Source organism: Zootoca vivipara, chromosome 16, assembly GCF_965207765.1.
Source record: "Zootoca vivipara chromosome 16, rZooViv2.hap1.1, whole genome shotgun sequence".
Lineage (NCBI taxonomy): Eukaryota > Metazoa > Chordata > Lepidosauria > Squamata > Lacertidae > Zootoca > Zootoca vivipara.
This window is the reverse complement of record NC_142599.1, coordinates 39,296,720-39,317,694: the sequence shown is the minus strand read 5'-3', so window position 1 is coordinate 39,317,694 and position 20,975 is coordinate 39,296,720. Positions and strand designations below refer to the sequence as shown.

The following is a 20,975-nucleotide window of genomic DNA, read 5'->3' as shown; positions in this document are numbered from 1 at the left end:
GTTCCCACTGAAGAGGACCCCAACAAAATATCATTATTCCTCCCAATATGAATTTAAAAATCACCTTAGAAAAGCACAAAACCTCATGCTTTAGTGGGGGGGGGGGAGAGAAAAATAATCCCTTTGCCCAACATGGCCGCCCACCCAGTAACTGAGTTGCAGCTTGGGAAGGATAGGTGCATTAGATTAATATATTAATAAATTGGTACTATATGTGTGTGTGCGTGGATGGTGTGTAGATACATGGAGCCCATAGGTTTATTCTGATTTTACACCGTGTAGTGTGTATTTATGATTCTACTTAGTACCTCAAACGAGACTTGGGGGGTTTACGGTAGCAGGGAGGAAGAAACGGGTTCTGTTTGAGGGACGAAGATTGGGAGTGGGCGGAGGGAGCCAAGGCCACCTCACTCCTTTTTTCCCTCTCTTTCTCGTCCCGCCCCTCAGGACGAAATAGTCCGATATCACTCCGCGCGCTCCACACACAGAGAGGAGCGAAGGAGGGCGGAGGGACAGGAGGGGGAAAGTAACAAGACCCCCCAACCCAAGCGCGAGCCGAGGTATGCCGCCGCCTAGCGGGGCGAAGGGAAAAGAGCGAAGCCCCGCCCCTTCCTCCCCCTCTAGAGCGAAGCCCCGCCCTCTCCCCACCTCCCTCCAATCGCCGGCATTCGCTTCGTCCCTCGCACCGCCTCGCCTGCCCTCCCCCTCCGCGACCCCTCCCCCCACGGAACGTCTCGCTTTGTGTACGGCGCGCGCGCACTCGCTCGCGCTCTTTCTCACTCGTTGCCCCCCCCCCATACGCGGCTGAGGTAAAAAAAAAAAAAGCAGGCCGGTGGGGGGGGGGCTGAGAGAGACGAATTAGGGGAGGGAGACCCGGGCGGTTCGAACCGGTTTCCAACGGTTTCCAACCGCCACCTGCGTTCCGTTGGCTGGCGCCCGCGCGCCGCCACCGTCATGGCGCACGCGCGCTCCCCACACCACACACACATTCTCTTCCTTCGTGCGCTGCCTCTCCCCTCCCCCACCGCAAGCGGGTTGACTTCTGCTGCGTCCGCCTCTCCCCTACATAACGGAATGGCGCCAACTCACCTTCCAGTCTCTGGCCGCGGCTACCGCCGCCACCGCCGCTGCTGTGCCTCCTGTCTCCCTCCTCAGCCTCGGAGGCTTGGCGCGTACACACTCTTAAAGGGACACACACCCCTCCTACTCCGGCGCCTCAGAGTAGAGCGACGCGAGCGGACTTGCATGAGCTTCCACACACACACACCTCCCTCAACCTCTGATTTATTTTATTTTTTGAAAAAAAAAAAATTAAAAAAATGGTTGCGGGCTGATACAGAAGGAACAACACACACACAAAAAAAGGGGTCCTGGCTGGCGGATGGATACGGTGACGTCATTTCCTCCGTCCCGCAAACCGAGAGGCTGATTGGCTGGGGAGTGACGTCACTGGCAGACTGGCACACCCTAACCCAACCTGGTAAAGTTTGTCTGAGGCATAAATTATTTTGGGTGATTCCCCCCCCCCTCTGGTTCCTCCCAGTGTTTGGGGGTGTGTCATTTTTTAAAAGGTATTTTCAAGCTAGAAAGGGAACAACAGGTGGTGGGAGAAACATGGGGTCAAGGTTGGCCATGCCCCATTCAAGCAGACATTGTGGTGTTAGCGCATAAAACCAAATATTCTGCTATTGTTGCAGTTACTCTGAAATATGTTACTAATTTTTAATTTCATTTTTTCCTCTTTTCCAACAGATGCAAAAGTTCTGGAGGTTTAATTTGGCTCCGCTGTTGGGAACTCTTTGGTACTCAAGTAGAAGCATGGAAGGCCGCACCATTCCATCAAACAAACCAGTGTTAAAAAGAAGCGAGTCATCAGAAATAATCCTGCCACTGGGATTTTGAAGACTGATTATTTAAATTATGCATACCCGGTACATACATGTAATTTTTTTTATAAGCATTTGAGATTACTCAACTACACCGAAGTCCCCATGGATTTCAACCTGTTATGTGGGCAGTCTTACTTTCCCCCGCTAGATGATCAGTTGTCTATTGGGACATTTAATTAATTAATAACTTATTTAATAATTATGTAATAACATTCCAATAATGCCTTTGCACTCAATGAACTTATAAGACAGCTCACATCCATAACTTTTCATAACAGGATCACCTAAAAAAACTGCAGATCACAATAAAATCATCATTCCAGTTGAAACCAGGTCCAAACAAAGCATGTGTTAAACAGCCCGCCCACCCCCACCCTGAAAAAAATAATGTCCAAATGGCCTGGTGGAGACAAAAGTGTTCTAAAAGTCAAAAAGAAGACCCTAATAGCATAGTTATCAACGAGAACAGCATTTGATACAATGTGATCAGGAAAAATAAAACATGCTCCGTCACATCAAGCCAAAATAGTTGATGGCTACATTAACCTTGACTATAATGAAGGATTATGTGGGGTTTTGGAGGATTAAAAAAAATATCAGTCATTAGTTTACTTCATCATTGGGATTGACCCAAACATTTAAAATCATCAAAATGGACTGAGGCCTAAGACTTCCCAGTGACTTGGGCAGAAAATCAAAATGGCACCCTCTGCTACTGCAGAGGCGGACTTAGGGGAGCACCATGGGTTTGGTCGCCCTGGGCATGGAGCGTTGGGGGCACCTCAACTAGGAGGTAGAATTGAAGGTGAGATGCACTGAAGGGGGGCACTGAATTTTGGCATTGTACAGGGTGCCTCAGAAATTTGAGGCTCCCAAGTTCTGCCACTGACTACAGTAAGTATATAATAAATGAAATACTGTAGATGATGATTGGCTGACTTTTTCCAGAATCTGTCTTCTTGGAACTGGGGTCACTATGCTTAATGATAGGACTTGATGGTAGAAATCAAAATGAGGAACATCCCTTTGTAAATAGTTTGTGGCTCCTGGGATTCTTCCTCTGAATTAATACCTATAATTTCCACTGTCTTGTTGACAAGTCACTGAACACAGTTGTTCCTGTTGTATACATAGAGCAAGTGCCCAGAGGCTCCTACTTCACTAAGCGTTTTAACACTCAAGGTCTTTAGCTAGTAGTTAATTACAGCTGGATATGTAGGTGGCAAAGTGTGCTGGCTTAACACCCGTGTCTCATAACGACTTAATGGTCCCCTAGTGCAATATTACTTGGGCTGCTTTGCCACAACAGATTCTGTTAGTTGGAAATTATGAATGTAGGGCCAACAAATTTCTGTAGCTCTGGGCATTATAAAGGTGTTAAAGGTGTTTTATTATGTTTCCACAGCCAGTGGGCAATGCCACAAAGTCAACAAGTCAGCAAATTCCAGTGGATACCCAAAGTTTTATTTAAAAGCAACAACTTCCCAGCATGTTTCAAGCAGAAGTTACACTGTATCTGGAAATTCTTCTCCGGTTTCCCCTCAAACTAGATGGATCAGAATCACAACTCGTTTTGATAAAGATGTTGCATTGCCAAGACCTGAATTGCAGCCAAAGGTAATGCCAGCTGGCAGCAGGATTACAACATTATTTATCATATTGATTGCAATATGTGTAGCCCTTTATGAAAATGGCAAGAAGTTATTGGCAGCTTTAGGAGAGGCAATAAGTATTCATCAGAACGGATAAATATTGGTTCCTTTAAAAGATACTATTTCAAAAGCCAGTTTCCAACCTCCTGTCATGCTGTCATGTGACCAACAGAATTCAAGATGAATTCAAATGAAGGGGCAGTCTTGATTCTTAATAGATGGTGTCACATAAGCCGTCTCACTTACCACATCCATCAAAATGATAGCCTTGTGCTAGTTAAGCAAAATATGTCCCCTGATACACACATAATAAATTTATTTTAAAAACATTTTTCCTGACAGGCCACTAAGAAATAATTCAGAGGAAACAGTATCCTGTAATGTGCTTCAATTAAAATAATTGTTAACAACACACAATCAGAAGCAAATAATAACATACAGAATTTTACAATTAATTTATATTTATTTGCTTAAGTTGCAAACTGTCCTTCGGTAACAGAACTTCTGGGGGGCAGAGAATTAAAAAATTTTTTTAGCTAATTAATTTTAAATTTGTTTAATTAACTAAAATAAGCTACCCATAGCTGAAGGCTTTGACTATTGAAATGGTTCCCCAAATTTATACTGTATATCCTATAGTGGGTAACAGATTTATTTAGTTCAACAACAACAACAGCTTTGTTCCTGAATGCTTCAGGTGAGATAATAATATTTATGAAAGTGATATTGTTTCTGATATCCGTCTGTCGCGGGAGACAATGCTGGAGAGTTGCAGCGCCTACTGTGGCTGTATAGACCAATGCGGGAGAAAGATGTTTTATTGCCGATAGGGCTGCTGCAGATGCACCATGACATTACTTCTCTCTGCCTCCCAGTGCTCGTTCCTCCTCTGGGTCACTGCTGTAGCTACACAACCTGTCTGTCTGTCTGTCTGTCTGTCTGTCTCCAGGCACTGCAATCGCCTGCAAGAGATTCCCATATGGCAGGGTTAATGTGGGTTGCCCATGACTCACTTCCATAAAGCAGCGTGCTCAACATGCAAGCCTGGCAGACCTTCTTCATGGTACTGGTGGTTGTGATGATGATGATGATGAGTTGTAGCAATATTTATTTATTTATGCCCTGACATTTAGGAGAAGCCTTCATAATGCAGCTTACAATAAAATTGTTAGAATGATTGGCTAAACATATAACAAAAAAAAGCATAAGATAAAATTGTATATGGTGCCAGCAATAAAATCAATTAACAGCTTGGTGGATTTTTAAAAAAGCATTTAGAAGTCATAGTAAAGGGGTCCAGATGAAACTCCTGGGGGGTGAAATGCCTCACAGTATGTTAAAGTTACATATAACTAATATCTAAAATAAAACAGTAGACCAGGCACCCCCAAACTGCAGCCCTCCAGATGTTTTGGCCTACAACTCCCATGATCCCTAGCTAACAGGACCAGTGGTCAGGGATGATGGGAATTGTAGTTCAAAACATCTGGAGGGCCGAAGTTTGGGGATGCCTGCAGTAGACCATAGTATAGATCTGGGTTGGCTAACATTGCCCTCCGTATATTATTGGACTCCAACTCCCATCAGCCCCAGAAAGCATGATCAACAGTCAAGGGTGATGTGAGTTGTAGTCCAGCAACATCTGGAAGGACACAGGTTCACCATCTCCTGGTCTAGATTGGTCTAGAAATAGCACAGTTTTGTATTTGATGTTTGTATCTGATTGAAATCAGTGGGGGGGGGGTGTGCTCTCAGCTATAAAATACACTTTACTGAAAATAATTTTACCTATTCAACATATGGATCTACTAGCTTCTAGTTGGGAAGGTAACAACCTTAAGTATGCCTAATTGTAAACTGCAGCCATCATGAAATATAAATGTATTTAGTTAGTGCTCCTGCCTGCTCATCATTGATGATGCAATGTCTGCTGAAAGTGAAAGATCTCTGGAACTGACTGGCTGACTTACTGATTGATTGAATTTCTTCCCCACTTTTCACTGTGAGGTCTCAGGGTGGTTTACAGCAAAAAACATGCCATGACTTATTTTGGGGTGACTGCCAGCCCTTGGTTAGCTGAGCTTGCAAATGGAGCAAATGTGTAGGATCTAGGGTTGCCAGACTCAATAGAGGACAGGACTTCTGTGCCTTTAATTGCCCTGCTCTCTTTTGAGTCTGGAAACCTTAAAGAGAAACCAGCAGACCCTTTGCTTGGAAATTAAACAAAGGGTCTGCTGGTTTCTCTTTAAGGTTTCCAGACTCAAAGAGAGCAGGGGAATTAGAGGCACAGAAGTCCTGTCCTCTATTGAGTCTGGCAACCCTAGTGGGATCTACAATGAAATGTCATTGTTATTTTATAGGGGGGGGGCACCCAAACGAGGCTTCATTTGGGAATCAAGATTGGCACTAATGCCCTCAAGGGGACCCCATTTGATCCTACAACACCACTCTAGTATCGCACCAACACGAACCCCTCAAGATCAAGCCCTGAGTAATAAAGGCTCCCTTTCCTACCCTTTCTCTGTTGCCTGAGACTCTATGTAACCATATTTCTTTATGAATGAATACAGTGTATCTTTATTTCTAAATGAAACCTCCTTTTTGCGACTCTGGCCAAGGGCTCTCAGGGATGCAGGGAACAGCCATAATCCCTTAAGCAAGAGGTCAGGTAGCCAGGGTGGTGCTCCTCTGCATATCCATAATCCATTCAGGTACCATCTCCTGCCATTCCCAACCCTCCGAAGCCAGAGGCAATACACACAACTGGACCCATTCTTCCCCCCCCCCCCCCCCGGCCAGGTACTCAAGGATCCCCTCCCAGATACTTACTGGTACTTGCTTAACAATGTCCTGGGACATCCTTATGCTAATCCTGCTTACCTCCTGTTTACCTGTATGCTAATGCCCCTTGCACCTTCCCCTTTTCTGATGTTTTACCCTGTCACAAGTGATGTATGTATGATGCTTTCGATGTGCATTATGGGATGGTGGTGGGAAGTTTTAAAAGTTCTTGCAGCCCTGTTCACGGTGTTCAGTCTGGCATTGAACCTGCTGCGCAGTAATAAACCTTGCTGTTTGCTCCGGATCATGGCTGGACTCCTTCCTTTTATACTCCGCAACGACCACAGGCCCTTGCCTGATGAGCTGGGTGGCTGAGCATTCTCGCACCCAGAATTTTGCCCTAACAGTCATGGTGTACCCACACTCGCAGTAACAGGAGTGCAAACCTCTGGAGCAGGGGTAGCTACCGTATTGGCCCGAATATAAGCTGCACCCGACTATAAGCCGCACCTTTAAAATTGGAGGGGGGGGGGGAGAGAAAAAGAAAAAAATACCCAAATATAAGCTGCTCCATTCCTCATTGCTCCTGGCTGCATACTAGGTGGGAGGGGGAGCCGCGCTGCAATGCCGGCAGCCTTTCCCTTTCCTCGCTCTCTCCCTTCCCAGCCTTGAGGGCATGGGGCAGGCGCCGCTTTGCGTGCTCCTGGCGCTGTTTGCCCCATGTTCCTGGCTGCATACTGTAACATCGCGAATATAAGCTGCACTTTAACTTTTCACAGTTGGAATTTGGGGGGGAAGTGAGGCTTATATACAGGCCAATAGGGTAATTTGTGACCCTCCAGGTGTTTTTGGATTCCCATCTCCCATCACCCAAGATCATTGGCCACACTGGTTGGGGCTGAAAGGAGCTGGAGTCCAACAGCATCTACGGTAGAGGAAAAAGTGACAGAACGAAAGAGCAATGTCTGGGAATACTTACAAAGTGATGGAACTCTCTTTTTTAGCACACTGTGAGTCATACGATTTCTGTTTGATGCTGGGGATCACTGCGGGCATAACAAGTAGTGTGTTCACTTACCACTTTAATGCATAATACAGTCATAATTAATGTTTTTAAACTAAATTAAATGAAACACAAATCATCTTTTTATTCACACATATGCCTAAAGCATTATGACACATCTTTCAGGTTCATGAAGTGTAGGCAAATAAATCCCATTCACATAATTTTGATAATGTTGATGTTATTTGTCGGAAACAAATGTTTCCAGGAATTTTCTTCTACAGTATCAACCCAGCACATAGCTATCTAGTAGTGTACAATAGAATAGCCACAAATCAGTGCACAGTTAGGCATGCTTGTCCCATGGAAGGGAAGATTAATCCAATAAAACTGATGTATGAAAAGATGCCCAGCATCAATTGGATAATAGTACAGTAATAATAATAATAATAATAAAGACAGGAGTGTCTGGCATGCTCTGGACCATGGGGTCATGAAGAGTCGGACATGACTAATGACTAAACAACAACAACAATAATAGTAATGATGTTGAGGTAAGTATATAGACTAGTAGAGAGAGGCTGGGCAACTCACCTAGTTTGAGTGAGAGATTTGCAGCAATACATTTCCTAGAATCTTTTTCATTCCATTTTTCATTTCATTGTTATAAGAATTTTGTGACTAAGGACTAGTGTCTGAGTTTACTTTCTTCTTTTCTACCAGTGCCTTTTCTTCCTGTGTTGTATCTTTCAAATGGTAAGCTTAAAACAACGACTATCTCATTTCCAATCTTTGTAAGTCACCCTGGGTGCCACTTTCAGTCGAAAAGTGGAATATGAATGCTTTAATTAATTATAAAAACAACAGATAGCAAACATGATCTTTTCTGCCATGCAGGAGGGTATATCTCTTCTAAGAGTTTGCCTTCAACACATACCGTACTCTGATAGTGATACAAAATAAGCTTTCTGCTGTAGATCAGCAACGGATTAAAGAAGCCAGTAAAATTAGAAGCCTTTATAATGTATATCCCCTTCTACAAGCTTCCCTCAGTCTTTAATCAAAGACCCTGTTCGCAGATCACCTAGAATCCACCACGTGTTCCCATGGTTTCCCCTAGAAAAATAGGTGCTTGATGTGATGCCTTTCTTGCTTTTTGGGGACTCTGGTATTTTCTAGCTTATTTTTTAATTGTTTTCCAAATTTAAGCCTAAACCCCACAACAAATTCTATTATGTGCTACAGTCCAATTTATTCCCAATCTTAAAACTGCAAAAAACCCAACAACCATAAAACATGGAACGATTAAGTGGTTCCAATTTTTTACATACATTTTAAAATTGATTTCAAATATTTCTGATTATCTAAAGTAAAAATGGGCACTTTTTAAAATATCTCAGAAGGGCATTCAGAGCTGTTGTTGTTGTTGTTTAGTTGTTTAGTCGTGTCCCACTCTTTGTGACCCCATGGACCAGAGCACGCCATGGACTGCTAAAGCCATTAAATAAGTGCACTTGTATGAGCATTTACCACCACAAAGCATTTAGGTTTTTGTAAATGGAATAGAAAACAAGACCCCAGAAGATGACAGTTAACAACAGAGAGATTAATAAAATGTGTATCACATATTCTTGCCTTTAAAAATTAACATAAGAAATGAAGAGATGCATGAAAGAAGACATGACAAATAAAAGGATAATATTCCTTCTTTTAGCTGTGAAATCCTAGAGGACATTTGTTCCTTGGCCACTCGAATCCAGAGATAACCAAATAGTTGTGTTTTGTGCACAACGTTTGTCATGAACATATTTAACAGGATTCCTTTGTTAAATAGAAAAATTGTTAAATAAGAAGAAGAGCAGGCTAGGTCAGGCCAGTGGTGGCCTATGTAGTCCAGCATCCTGTTCTCATAGGGGCCAGCCAGGTGCCAAGGGGAAACCCAAAAGCAGGACCTGAGCACAACAACACTCTCTCTCCTCCTGTGGGTTTCCAGAAACTGGCATTCAGAGATGTATTGCCTCTGATGGGGAGAGAGAGCCTAGCCATTGGGGTTAATAACCATTGATAGCTTTACCCTCCATGAATTTGTCTAGCCCTCTTTTAAAGCCATGGCTCACTTGGTAGAGCATGAGACACTTCATCTCAGGGTCATAGGTTCGAGCCCCACGTTGGGCAAAAGATGCCACGTTGCAGGGGGTTGAACTAGATGACCCTCGTGGATCCTTCCATCTCTACCATTCTAGGATTCTAAATTGGTGCCCACCAGTATCTCTGGTGGGAGCATATTCCATAGTTTAACCATGAAGTGCGTGAAGAAGTCCTTCCTTCTGTCTATTCTGAAATTGTCTTGACATTCAGATTCATTTGATGTCTAGAGCTTTGAGAGAGGAAGAAAAACCACCCGTTCACTTTTTCCATGCCATGCGGAATTTTATAGACACCTGTCATGCTGCCCCCTCCTTGCCTTTTCTCTTATCTAAGAAGTCCCTCCACCAAGTTGTCACTTTGCCTCTCTGGGGAGTTGCTCCACCTCCTTGATGGTTTTTGGTTGCCTTTTTCAGAACCTTTTCCCAAATCTGCAATGTTCTTTCTCAGGTGAGGCAGCCAGAACTGTACACACCAAGAGCACATCATAGATTTCTATTGTTATGAATTCAGGGAACCCCTGGAATCTTGCACCGCTCGGAGACTGGGGTGGCACGCAACCATATGTTGTATTGAGGCAGAACTGGGCATCCGTTGCGCTTCTTGGCACAACTCACAACTTGGCTGCAATCGCAACCCCTCTGGAGCCTGCCAGCAGCTGCTTTGCACCTGACATGCAAGCAAAATGGTTTAAAGAAAAAACAAACAAAAAAACAACTACCCTGTTTGCCTGTTAGTTTCAAAGCTGCGCTGTCGGCTCATGCATGCGCTGGCTGGCGGGCTGCATTTTGCAACACCACCTCGAGCCAAGAGTTTTTGCTAAACTCCACTTGCTTCCTTTCCTCTCCAGCCCAGGAACCCAAGGTGTTTCTCTGCCTTCTGAAGCTAGAGTTGGATCTCATCCTGAACTGCATTTGTGTGTGGGAAATAAACACAATCCAAGCCAGGGAACAACTCTGTCCTTTGTGGCTTACTGAAAATGAGGGAAACCACTGGATTTTGACCCTGAATCCCTCCTCCCACTTCAGCCTCTCCTCCTTCCAGTTGCTTCCTCTAACAGCTTCTTTCACTCAACACGCCCCCTCTCCGCCCATTCAGCTGGTATATATAGCCCTTCAGAGCAGACCTCAGAGTCTGTACGCCTCCTTTTTGCTGCTGAATTCCTCAGAATCTGGAAAAAGGGAGAAGCAGAGGACTCCAGTATGGGTAAGAGAATAACCACCTTTCCCTGCTTTTCACCCCGCTGTGTGCTCTGTAGGAAAGCTGAGCTTGCCCTCCTCCTTCTTATGTAGCTTCCTGCTCTAACATGCTCTGATCTTTACGTTTTTTGCTCTGCAATCCTGTACACACAACCCACATGCCTCCAAGTTTACATCTCGGAGAGTTGAAAGCCTGTGTGTGTGTATGTATGTTCCTTTTCTTTTGCAGCTTAACCAACCAAGCTTATGGCTTCTATCGCAAAACCTTTCCATGTGGTCTCTGCTTTGGGTTGCAAGTTAATGCATGTTTCCTTGGGAGTAAATCCTCATGGAACTCCAAGAGAGGTTTGCTTTTAGGTAAATGTGCCCGTCTAAGCGGGCTGTGCAACTTTTATCCCTTTAGGGGCAGTCTGGAGAGTACAGTACATTCCATAGAAATCCATGGGGCTTCCAGGAAAATATGCTGTCCAAGTACTGTAATTTATTATAAATATACAACCTCATTATTTAATATGCTGATGACAGGAAATTAGCTGAAAGGCTAGTGATTACCTTAAAGGAACTGATTTAGCAGGTTTTTTGGCATCCGTCTGTCTCAGGAGACAGTGGAAGAGTGACCATCAGGGTGAAGTCAAATTGTTGGAGAGTTACAGTGCTTGCTGTGACTGTAGAGAACAATACAGGAGAGACATGTTTTATTGCAGCTGGGGCAGATGAAGGCACCCAGTTTAGGTGCACCATGGCGTTTATTCTCTCTGCGCTCCTCCCAGTGGTCATTCTCTGGTCACTGCTGTGGATTCAGCAAGTTTACTCTTATGGATTCTAACCTCACAGATACAGAATCAGAGGCTTGAAAGAGACCCATGAATATCATTTAGCAGGTTTCCCCAAATTTGGGTCTCCAGATGTTTTTGGACTACAGTTCCCATAATCCCTGACTACTGGTCCTTCTAGCTGGGGATGGGGGGAGTTGTAGTACACAAACAGCAGGAAACTCAAATGTGGGAAACTCTGGTCTAGACCGATCCACCAGAACCTATGACATTTTAACTTTAACATAAGTGTGTGTGTGTGTGTGTGTGTACACAAACACACACACATCTTCACACATGTAGGTTAAATAAAACATGTTTCCTCAAAAATACATTTTTTGTTTTTGTTTTACTGAGACTTACTGAGTGCGCAACCCCAGAGTCGGTCACGACTGGACCTAATGGTCAGGGGTCCCTTTACCTTTACCTTTTTACTTCCAAGTAAGTATGTTTAGGGTTGAGCTTTAATATTTTTCATAGCCTGTGAGCAGTAATTCCACTTTGAAACTCCTGCCCAATCTTGTGCATGTTTGCATGGAGATAAAGTTTCAGTGTGTTCTCCTTTTTTGCTTCTATCTTGCATAAAGAGAACTATGGGCAAATCTGCATAAGTAGTGAGATTTTAGGTCCAGCAGATGAATTGTGCAAGGTGCCAGTAGAATGGAGAGACGGGCCTTTTGAAAGTCCAAATACAAAATCTGGAAGATCTGGAAAGTGCAGACTGGTCATGCACCATTATCTTTTTGTACTCTGCTTTTCCAAAAGCCAGCCTAAAACACCCAACAACACGATATAAAATTGTATTCAACAATATCAAAAGAGAATCAAACAATCTGAAAAGTTAATAAAAGTGATACAGTAAGCCTATAAACAATTCACAGACTCACAACAGTGGAGGGGACCTTAAAGTTAACCTTGTCCAACCCCAGCCTGACTTTTTGATACTGGGAAAGATGGCAAAACAGGTTATAAATGACCAGTTTGTTCATGCTTGATTAGTAGGAGCAAGCATGGATTTCTTAGGAATAAATCCTGGCTGATTAATCTTGTCTCTCTCTTTTCAAAAATCAGGTTATTGTACGAATGCATCAATAACCTGATTAGTGTATTGTGGGAAGGCTGTGGACATAATTTATCTATGCTTCAGCAAAGCATTTGACTAAGACCACCATAATATTTTGTTTAGCAGACTGGTTAAATATGGGCTAGATGGCTGTGCTCATCAGTGCTTCTTCATCAAACTGGAGGGAGGTTTTGACTGAGAGTGCCCAGGGCCGGCTCTAGGGGAAGGCTGGGTGGTGCGGGGCAAGCAACGGGGCGGGGTGGGGGCGCCGGAGCGATCTCCGCACCACAGCGCTAGGGCGCCGGACATGCTTAAGACAGCCCTGGGAGTGCCACACAACTGTCCTGGTCCCAGTACTTGTTAACATTTTTGTTAGTGACTTAGATGAAAGGGTGAAGGGAATATTTATCAAATCTGTAGATGACACAAAGGAGTAGTGAATGCTGGGATAAAATTCTGGTATTACTGTACTTTGATAGAATGGAAATTCAGCAGTAGTAGATGCATTTAGGCAAAAGCCAAACAAGCAAGTATACAATGAAAGATACCTGGCTTGGAAGCAGTACATGTGAAAATGATCTTGGGACTGTAATCAATCGCAACCTGAGCCAGCCATGTAACGCTGCAGCAAAAAAGGCAAATTCCATTTTAAGCTACATTGATAGAATCATAGTTTCCAAGGCACAGAAAGTAATCACTCCACTTTAGTCTATGCGACTGGAGGGTTGTGTCTTTTTATAGGCAATTAAAATATATCCAAACTTAAAAGTGAGTTCCTGCAATTGGGATATATCGCTTTAGTTTATTGCTATGATAAGGCCACATGACACCAATCATCTCCTCTTTGTCTTCTTTTGCTTAATCTGTTACTTATTAAATCAAATATGCTGCTGTGGGACTGGTTCAGCCCAAATTCCAGTTGAGCCCAAATTCCAGCTCCACTGGCCTGCTGCAGAAAATCCAACTCAAAAAGCGTCTTTTACAGGACAGTTCTAGACATGCCTACTTTGAGTTCAGCCCCACTGAGTTCAATGGGGCTTACTTCCAGGTAAATGTGTGTAGGCTTGCAGCCTTGAATACTTAAAGATAAGCAAAAAAGAGAGAGAAAAGCCTGCCTGGTTTTTGCAATAGATATGCAGCAGCTCATAAAACTTGATAAGCTGAGATGAAGCAAACACATTACAAGGCAACATGTTTTTATGTATCATAAAAAAGCATTGACTGCACTAGGGAGTTTTGAAATCTTGAAGAAACCCAAGAGGGAAAGAATGTCGTGATACCGGTATTTGGGGCAAAATGTTGACAGACCCAAGGCCAAAACGATGGGCACGTTTACCCACTTCTTAGCCTCATGTTTAACTGTGACCAATGGCCATTAACCAAGATGTGTAGCCACCCACCATATTTTTATTTATATTTTGCAACAATTTCCATGCATTAATTTGGTGTTGGGTGAAAAAAAAATCCATCCTTTGTTTGTCCAGAATCTGTTGCAAGTTAATTTTGTAGACTTCTGGAGTCAGGTAGTACCTTGGCAATCATCTGGTCTAAACCTCTGTTTAAGGCAAGATCTGAAATGCAGGTTCTCACAATGCTGGCAGCAGGGGCAGGACATTTTTGAAAACTCTTATCTTTGAATAGCTTCCCCACCCTGACGACCCCCAGATACTGTTTTGCTGCAACTACAGCCGCCACCCTAACCATTGGCCATGCTGGCTGGGGCTGATGGAGTTCATCACCATCTGGAGGGCACAACATTGGGGAAGGCTGGCCTAGGATGTTTTACAATGACCCCGGGTCAGGCTCTTTGGGTCGGCGCCTGATCTCTTGCGTGACAGCAGCTGCCTAGGAGGCTTAACAGGAGGGAAACTCCTAAAAAATACAATTTACAGTGTGGGGCGTGTTTAGCACGAGTAGCTGTTGGGTGCCAAAAATTCCATTTTCACTCCAGTGCTAAGTTTGTCCATTCCAGAGCTTCATATTGTTTACGCCCATTTCTTGGATCTCAACCAACCTTAAAAGTGGAACTGCTGTGTGGATCTACCCTAGCTGTGAGCCTACAGCCCTGTCTTGGCAGCTTTCTCCAATGTAGCTGTGCAGAGGGCTAGCAAGAAGAACCTCACTAGGTCAGGCCCAAGGTTCATAGAGTGGCCTAGTGTCCTCTTTCCCACAGCGGGATATTCCCAGTAGCCAGACCTTCCATTACAGTGTGAGAGGCGGAAGATTCTCAGGGAAGGTGGGGGTAAGAGCTCCATCATGCTTACTGATCAACCTAATCTAGTGTTTCTGCTTAAAGTCATAGAATTGGAAGGGACCCCGAGGATCATCTAGTCCAATGCCCTGCAATGCAAGAATATACCATTGTCCCATACAGGGATCGAACCTACAACCTTGGCATTATCGGCAGCATGTTCTAACCAGCTGAGCTATCCAGCCTTAGCACTGAAGGAAGGTTCAGCTGCCAGACTTGTGCATGTGCAAAGGGGTGGGAAAGCTAGTTGATACAAACTTTGGAGGATCCTAATGGCTACAGTCCTGAGAACTAGAAGCATGGTTTTCTAATTTTAAAAGAGAGATAGTTGAGGTGCACAAGAAACTGAATTCTGCACTGGGAGTCATTCTTTACTCCCTGCATCCCCCTGTCTCAAGATAGCAAACTAAAGACTTTCAATCAAAAACATTGGGAGTATACCCAGGAAAAGCTTCTGCAGCCATGCTGGGACCAGCAAAACTGTCACCTGCTGATCTTTCAATCATTTCAATTTGCAGCAGAATGCGGAGAGTGTGGCCCTGGATACAAAACACCATTGGATGCTATGAAAGGTAAGTAGGGGGTCTTTGTGGCATGAATCCCATGCCACTTTTTATTCCTTTTGTTTACAATCATGTCTGTATCTTGCCAACTTACCCGATCAGCACAAGGGACCCACAATTATTATTATTATTATTATTTTGCCAGTCCCGGTTGCTGTTTGTGTTTGCCACCAACCCTGTACTGGGGAAAAACAGTGCCTTGTCTGTGACATCGAACTGAGATTTGAAGGTAGTGCTTGCTCTACTTCCGCACTGCCTTTTCCTTTTCTGTAGTTCTGTAGTTCCTATTCTAGGTTGTAAGTCTGTGCGCTGGGATCCCCTTGTTTATAACTTGTGTGCAGCTCAGTAACTGTTTCTAAATGAGAAACAAGAGCCTTTTGAAATGCCTTTTGCCCAATCTGCCCATTGAGTTCAGTGATGTTTATATGCTGATTGACAGTGGCTCTCCAGAGATTCAGCTGGGAATCTTTCTCTTTTATATATAGTCTTTTTATTGATACTTGTACAAAAATGCATACCTATCACAAAAATATCTTTTTATAATACACCGAAATAATCTAAAAAAGAACAGAGGCAGGAAGAATATTAAAAAGAAGAAAAAGAGAGTCAGAAAGGAAAAGCATGGGAAAAGAGAAAAGAAACAAATATATAAAAAGATTTCTAGTTCTCTGTCCTGCAGCTAAACATATTATTCGCTCATTCTGTCATCTATAAACCAGTACTTTTTCAATCTTCAAATCCAGATATTACAAGTTCATTTTCTCTTTCATGCAAAAAGTCCATAAGAAGTTTCCAGTCCTGAGTAAATGTCAATAATGATTTTTTCTCTTAATTAAACACATTAACTTTGCCATCTCAGCCAAGTCCAATAGTTTTATCAGCCATTCATCTATAGTAGGTAGGGCTGTATCTGTCCATCTTTGTGCATATAACAATCTCGCCTCTGTAATCTTACATTGGCGTGAACTTCCATCCTTTTCCAGTTGTGTCTTCATTAAGCCTCAAAGAAAGAGTTTTGGCTTCAACTGAATATTAAGCTTTAAAATCTGCTGCATCTGTGTATGTATTTGTATCCATTTTATTTAGCCTTTTTTCATGTCTACCAAGCATGATAAAACGTCCCTTCGCGTTCTGGGCATTTCCATTAAACATTTGAAACACCTTTATGTATCTGAAGAATTCTGCATGCACACAAAAGCTCATACCAAGAACAAACTTAGTTGGTCTCTAAGCTGCAACTGGACAATTTTTTTTCCTTCTGCATGAGACCAACATGGCTACCTACCTGAATCTGAAACACCTTTATACATTCTAAATAGTTTATTGGGAGTTACATACCAATGGTCAGCCAGGAGACCTACCTGCAGACCTTCTGAGACTCCAGAGTCCTGGGACCTATGCATTGCAAAGCAAGCACTGTACCACTGAAGTGGGCATGATGATCAGATTGCCTCTGAAGCCATGCACAGCATAGGAAGGACAAAGGAAGCTTCCTTGATCCATCTAACTCAGTATTGTCCACACTGACTGGCAGTGGCTCTTCAGGGTGCCAGGCATGGGACATTCCCAGCCCTATCTGGAGGTGCCAGGGTTTGAACCTGGGACTCTGCATGCGAAGCAGCTCCTCAACCACTGAACTACGGCCCTGCCCTCTCTTGGGACTGGTTGCTTACTAATGTTTCAGTCTTCATTTTTGCACAGATAACCCTTGCCCTGTTTGACTTGAATACATTTAAGAAATTTAATGAAATTTGCACACACCCTCCCAGGGTTTCCTGAACTGCAGTCGCAGCCTCCATCAGGGAGTGGCAACTGTGTCCTAACACTCAGGAGAAGCACCAGGAATAGTGAGGAAACGCTTTCAAGCTAAAGAAACTCCCTCTTTCATTTTTCATCCATTTCTGGGCACTCTAGATAACAGGCTGTGGTTTTTGAAATGATTCTGGACTGCTCTCTTCTGCAGTCTTCAGGCCTTCATACTCACCAGTATTTGACATGTTAAAAGAAATATAGACGTTTTCATGTAGGTTTTTACATTATGTAGGGCTGTCACTTTCCCCCACCCCAAATCTATTTTTATTGAGTTTTTTACAGTACAGTAATTGAGTTTTACAGTACAGGAGTCCTGTAGTGACTTCATGCTCTTTATTGCAGCTTGTAAAACAGTGAATGAATTGCCCCCTTCCCCCCCAAAAAACTCAGGCTTTTATATACATTATTTACACAATGAGTCCCATCTGATTGGCTGATTTTGCTTCCTGGGGCGTGATTGGTCTTTTCCTGCAGGCCAATCAGTTGTTGAATTCTACAATCCTACCAGCCTAATAGGCTTATTAACTTCTTCCTGGAGCCTGATTGGTCTTCTCCTGCAAGCCAATCAGTTGTTGTATTCTAGGATCCTACTTGCCTATTGTTCTAGGATCCAAGCTTAGTACATAACATAGGGGTTGCGGGAAGAAGACCTCTTCATAATATGGTATTCCCTCCAGTGTGTGAGTGAAGGTGGAAGACCTCTTAGAGGAGGCATGAGGAGAGATAACTCATCTCAAATAGCATTAGAAAGGGCATTCCCTCCCATGAGAGAGAATGCCTCTTCTCAGACGATACTAGAAGAAGCACTCCCTCCTGTGTGTGAAAGAAGAGGGGACACCTCTTTTTAAATGATGTACAAGAAGGGGAGGAATGGCACAAGATGAGTCATTGCCTTCTTGTATGCCTCTTCCAAAACTACCCCTGTTGTGATGAACACCCGCATCACCAAAAAGCAAAATTTCTTCCCTTCTACCCTTTATAACTATTTCTCCCCCATTTGCAAATTCATGCATAAATTAATAAACTAAGCTTTTTAAAAATTGGCCTCATTTCATGGCAAATCAGGGATGGCCAGCTTGTGGCTCACATGTGGGATTTGCCCCCAGGCGATATTATCTCACGTTGTCCCCCACCCCTTTGACCTTGCCAAAGTCTAATGGAAGTCTTGCCCAGCATTTCATTCATGAGCAAAGCAGAGATGTTCCAAGAAAGACACTGTTTGCATTGTTCGTCACATCCAAATGCAGCGGTGAAAGTGTGAGCTTTTCTCCTTTGTTGATCTGGTTCCCCTTAATACTTCCCTGTGTTTGCTTCCCTGTCCCTTGGCTCCCAATGGCTCATGCAAGGTTTCTGCTTTTTGGCAGGCCCCCGGGAAGAGATTGTATACCTGCCCTGCATCTACAGGAACACTGGAATAAAGAAACCAGACTACCTGGCCACTGTGGATGTGGACCCCAAATCTCCAACCTATTGCCAAGTAAGTGTCCTTCAGCGTGCGAAGGCTGGTCATGCAACAAGGCTTGGCGTACACTGATAACTTCAGGGTCATATTATTGCACCACAATTGTGTGAGAAGTCCTGTTGACTTTTCAAGGATAATTCTAAGTTGTATCTTGTAAAAAAAAACCCCAAAACAACCCTGACACATCCCCATAGCAACACCCCACCCTACAAACATTTTTAAAAGTGTAAACATTTCACTCCGCCTCATTCAGGCTGTTGCAGAAGTCATTTGTGACAGCTGCACACTTTAAAACTGGAGAGTGCAATCTTGCAGAACAAAAGTGTGGGTGTGGTGGTTTTTCAAAGACTTCCCTGTTAATTCTCAAACGGTTCAAATTGCTAAATCTTTTGTTTGCTTTTGTACAGTTAGCCACACACTTTGTGGGGCAGTTGATCTGGTCCAGCAAGATATCTTGTCAAAGTTTGTTCATTTCATTTTATTGTATATTTTCAAAGACCTTAAATTGTAAATAAATGTTGCAAGTTGCCACATTAGTCAATGAGAGGGGTGGGGTGGTGGGAAACCTCAGAGTGATAGTTGTGTTTAAATTTCTAAACAACTAAGGGTCCAGATATCTGAGAGACCGCCTCCCCCTCCTTCCCTACAGACACTCCCAGGTGTTAAGATTGACAGAGGTGACCCTCTTGAGAGTTCTGCCACTCTCAGAAGTACAGTATAGGGCAGGGGTCCCCAGACTACGGCCCGGGGGCCGGATGCGGCCCAATTCGCCTGCCAATCCGGCCCGCGACGACCCCCGCCGCCCGCCGCCTGCTCTTGCGGCGCGCAGCGCGGCAGCACTCTTCCGGGTCGGGAAAAAAGTGCCGAAAATCCTTTGTGCGCATGCGTATGGGCCTCTCCCGACCCGGAAGAGGTCATTTCTGGTGCACTTCCGGGTCGGGGGAGGCCCATACGCATGCGCACAACGGATTTTCGGCGCTTTTTCCACCCTGGAAGCGCGCCGCCGCGCCAGTAAGCACACGGGCGCGCATGCACACGGGCGCACACTCCCCCGCCCGCCGGCCCGCACAGGCGCACGCTCCCCTGTCCTCCGGCCCTCCGCGCTATCGGCGCGGTGGGAACCGGCCCAAACGCCGGTAAGTCTGGGGACCCCTGGTATAGGGAATAGCCACCCAGGAGAGGGCATACTCTGCAGCAGCCCCTAAATGAAGGAAGCTCCCTTCCTGCAGAGAGGCGTGAAGCATCTTCATTGTACAGCTTTCACCGCACACCAAAGGCACACCTCTTTACACCTGAGATATATTTTTATTTAACAAAATTGTATGCACCTCTAAGTCTACAAGAAATGTGAATATCAATAAAAACAGTTAAAAGCAGATAATTAAAAGCATGTAAAAGATAATTAAAGTTAAGCAGTTACAGATTAAAGATCAACATGTTGGGAGAGGTTTGCTTAAACCAAAAAATGTTTTAAACTGGCACCAAACAGAACAATAGAATCATATAACTGTAGAGTTGGAAGCGATAGTAAAGATCATCTAGTCCAACTCCCTGCAATGCAGAAATATGCAGCTGTCCCATACAGGGATCGAACCTGCAACCTTGGTGTTATCAGCACCACGCTCTAACCAATTGATCTAGTACAGCAAAAGCACTTGCCCAATGTCATAAGGCACACCCACACACACACACACACACACACACACACAGAGAGAGAGAGAGAGAGAGAGAGAGATTGTAAATTGTTTTAACTTATTTTAATATTGTCATTTTATATGGTTGTAGCCAATTTAATTTTCCTTTCAATCCACTGATCTAAAACAAAACATTCCTTTAAAGCCAGTTGACATCACATTTGAGATCATGTGGCTTGACCAAAATGGTCTCCTGGGCCACATGGGGGGCCTGGTGGGTCTAAGTTCATGTTGAAATGGAATGGTATGTAAATAATAGCAGCAGCAGCAACAACAACAAATGATAAAGACCAGAGGCTTCCCACCTCCAGGTTAGAGGTTTCTACACGTACACTCAAAAACATCTATCTCTCCATCAAGCAGGCAGCACTACCATTATCCCAAGGACATATTGGGATAGCTCAGTTGTTAGAGCACGAGACTCTTAATTTCATGGTCATGGGTCTGAGCCCCACGTTGGACAAAAGATTCCTGCATTGCAGGGGGTTGGACTAGATGGCCCTTGTGATCTCTTCCAACTCTATGATTCTATGAAAAGTCCTTGAGGAGGAGCAGGGCCAGTGAGTGTTGGGGTCTGGGGAGAGACCTAGAGATAGTCTGGAGGGTCTGAGGTTTCCCACCTCTGCCTTCACCTGCCCCTCTTCTCTTT

General features: G+C 44.0%; 2 protein-coding genes and 2 long non-coding RNA genes across 7 annotated transcripts in view; 2 read left to right on the top strand and 2 right to left on the bottom strand.

Moving 5' to 3' along the window:
* Window positions 1-1,364, bottom strand: part of POGZ (pogo transposable element derived with ZNF domain) — a 49,025-nt gene extending 47,661 nt beyond the window's left edge. For 2 of the 4 annotated variants that reach the window (XM_088660136.1, XM_060269601.2), the window contains exon 1: window positions 1,090-1,364. The gene's annotated coding sequence lies outside the window, so the exon portion shown is untranslated. The remainder of the gene's footprint in view (window positions 1-1,089) is intronic. The other 2 variants (XM_060269599.2, XM_035097984.3) reach the window with 1 other exon arrangement.
* LOC132591339 (uncharacterized) lies at window positions 457-4,622 on the top strand. The gene is made up of 4 exons (XR_015947564.1): window positions 457-560; window positions 1,753-1,931; window positions 3,295-3,506; window positions 4,491-4,622. It is a non-coding gene; the product is annotated as an uncharacterized LOC132591339 (long non-coding RNA).
* LOC148683213 (uncharacterized) lies at window positions 3,985-13,197 on the bottom strand. Its single transcript, XR_015947565.1, has 4 exons — window positions 13,093-13,197; window positions 11,222-11,334; window positions 7,302-7,368; window positions 3,985-4,503 (listed from the first exon to the last, which is right to left on the bottom strand). It is a non-coding gene; the product is annotated as an uncharacterized LOC148683213 (long non-coding RNA).
* LOC118076253 (methanethiol oxidase) overlaps window positions 10,618-20,975 on the top strand; it is a 23,019-nt gene continuing 12,661 nt past the window's right edge. The window contains exons 1-3 of the mRNA XM_035098885.3: window positions 10,618-10,676; window positions 15,314-15,367; window positions 18,535-18,647. Of these exons, the coding sequence (XP_034954776.2) occupies window positions 10,673-10,676; window positions 15,314-15,367; window positions 18,535-18,647 (171 nt within the window). The 5' untranslated portion in view covers window positions 10,618-10,672. The remainder of the gene's footprint in view (window positions 10,677-15,313; window positions 15,368-18,534; window positions 18,648-20,975) is intronic.